The 1,959-nt window shown below is 44.4% G+C and overlaps 1 protein-coding gene across 1 annotated transcript in view; it reads right to left on the bottom strand.

Moving 5' to 3' along the window:
- ADAMTS12 (ADAM metallopeptidase with thrombospondin type 1 motif 12) overlaps positions 1 to 1,959 on the bottom strand; it is a 159,790-nt gene that overhangs the window by 92,404 nt on the left and 65,427 nt on the right. Inside the window, exon 11 of the mRNA XM_045285263.1 lies at positions 932 to 1,065. Within this exon, the coding sequence (XP_045141198.1) occupies positions 932 to 1,065 (134 nt within the window). The remainder of the gene's footprint in view (positions 1 to 931; positions 1,066 to 1,959) is intronic.

Genomic DNA, 1,959 nt, shown 5'->3' with positions numbered 1-1,959 from the left:
AGGTTGCAGCCTGATGGCACCTCCTTGGAAGCGTGGCCTTTTGCATAAGAGAGACTGAGCAGAGTTGAGTTCTCTTTGGCCCTTAGCCTTTTGCTGGAGCTGGGTACTGCATCTGGCTCCTCCATCTCCTGTTGCATTGCCTGTGATCCCAGGAGCCCTCAGCGGACTGCTGACCTTGGATTCATTCAGCCAACCGCAGATTCATTTACCTCTTCATCCACCAGCCTGTGTGTCCCCATCTCCCCCTCTCCCCCCTCCCCCCCTCCACTTCCCCAGCTCTCAGCCTGATTCATCATCATCAGTGTCCAGAGCTACACAAGTCAGGACAAACCTGACACGCACCAGACAGGACCTACCTACTTTTATAACTGCCAGCGATTTCTCTTTCTATGTACAAACACGGGCAAGTATCACTGGATTTGCTTCTCTAGAGAACCCAACCTAGCACAGCTGCTACCCAAAAGTTAGAGGTTTGAGCCCACTCAGTAGTGCCTTTGAAGTAAGGCTTGGAAACCTACTTCAGTCATCGATTGTTCTATTCTGGCACGCATGGAATCAACGGCAACTGGTCCTGGGTGGTTGGCAAGTAAACATAAATCATTTAACACCACTGACATAATCCGGGTGGCTGTATCCTAATAAGTTCTGATTTAATTTGATTCCTCTCCAATTCGGCCTTGATCCATGCCTATACTATCCCAGAGCACGTCCAAAAAAGGTCAAGAAATGAAGATGACAGCAAGCAGACAAAGCTCTTCCGTTCAAAGTGGACTTTGGTGAGCCCATGGAAGTGCTGCCTGCTCGTCTCCCGAACAGGACATAGAACACCAGCTCGAGCTAGTGAAATGCCACCAAAACGAAAGCGTGGGATCCCTGAATTCATGAAACCAGGATTTCATAAAGGTGTAGATTAAAGAAACATACCCAATACCTTACATATGCCATTAATACAGACATTTCTGCTGTTGTTGTCTTCAAAGCAAGGGGTACCGTCAATGACAGCATCCCCCATTTTCTCAGAAAACTGGCCGTCTATGGGTCGGCAGTAGAGTTCACAGGGGCGTGCTGGAAGAAGAGAAGGAGAAAAAAGAGGCACATTCTTGTAAGATAGACTTCTTCTAGCACAGTGCCCCTTTCTTGTGGTCTCTCTGGGCTGGTGACACCCAATTTTCATGTAACCTGGTGATCTGCATTTCCACTTTTTCAGGACACTTGCTAAAACTTGGCCCGATTTTTCCTTTTTCTGTTAAAAGGTTAGACATGACTTAAGTCTGCAAGATCAGTTTAAATTGCTAGGCCCTTTGCGAGGACTGACAAGACTTTTGCACCTGACATCAAATGGTGCTTGTGAAAATAAGGCACTGCCCCAATAAAATGATTAAAGAAAGAAAACAGGGCACTGACATTGAAACAAATATTTAAAAACTAAAAATTATTTGTTAGCAGTTACCAGGGATGGAGGAGCTGGGGAAATGAAGAAATTTTGCTTAGGAGACATTGAATTTATGTCAAATAATTTTTCAAATAATTATTGTGACAAATAATTTGGAAAAGGAATCCAGCGAAGGCTATATACCATAAAAAAAAGTAATCAGTGTTCCTGGTTGGCAAAGGTTTTGTTTGTATATTTTCAAAACCACTAAAAAATACTTAAAATGAATACAATGACAACATCATAAGTAAAACGATTTTGAATTTTTTCTATTATTATTACAGAGGCATGCATGATATATTTTTTAAAAGGAAGGCCGCGAGCATCTGGCGTTAACCTATGGATGCATGATCCCAGGCAACCAGTGATGCCTGATCTCAGGGAAGCACACCACCTGCCAAGTGCTTGCAGCGACCTGAGCAGACTTCCTGGTGAAAGATGCTCCCTTCTCTCAGAGCCCACTGCCTTTCACCTCCATCACCCTGCCAACAAGAAATCTTCCCCCTTATTCTCTTCCAAGCAGACCC

The sequence above is a fragment of the Echinops telfairi genome, unplaced genomic scaffold, assembly GCF_000313985.2.
Source record: "Echinops telfairi isolate 266 unplaced genomic scaffold, ASM31398v2 ScPeMD7_7469;HRSCAF=8507_1, whole genome shotgun sequence".
NCBI classification, from domain to species: Eukaryota; Metazoa; Chordata; class Mammalia; order Afrosoricida; family Tenrecidae; genus Echinops; species Echinops telfairi.
Note: the sequence above shows the minus strand (reverse complement) of the source record. Positions and strands in the feature narration are given on the sequence as shown.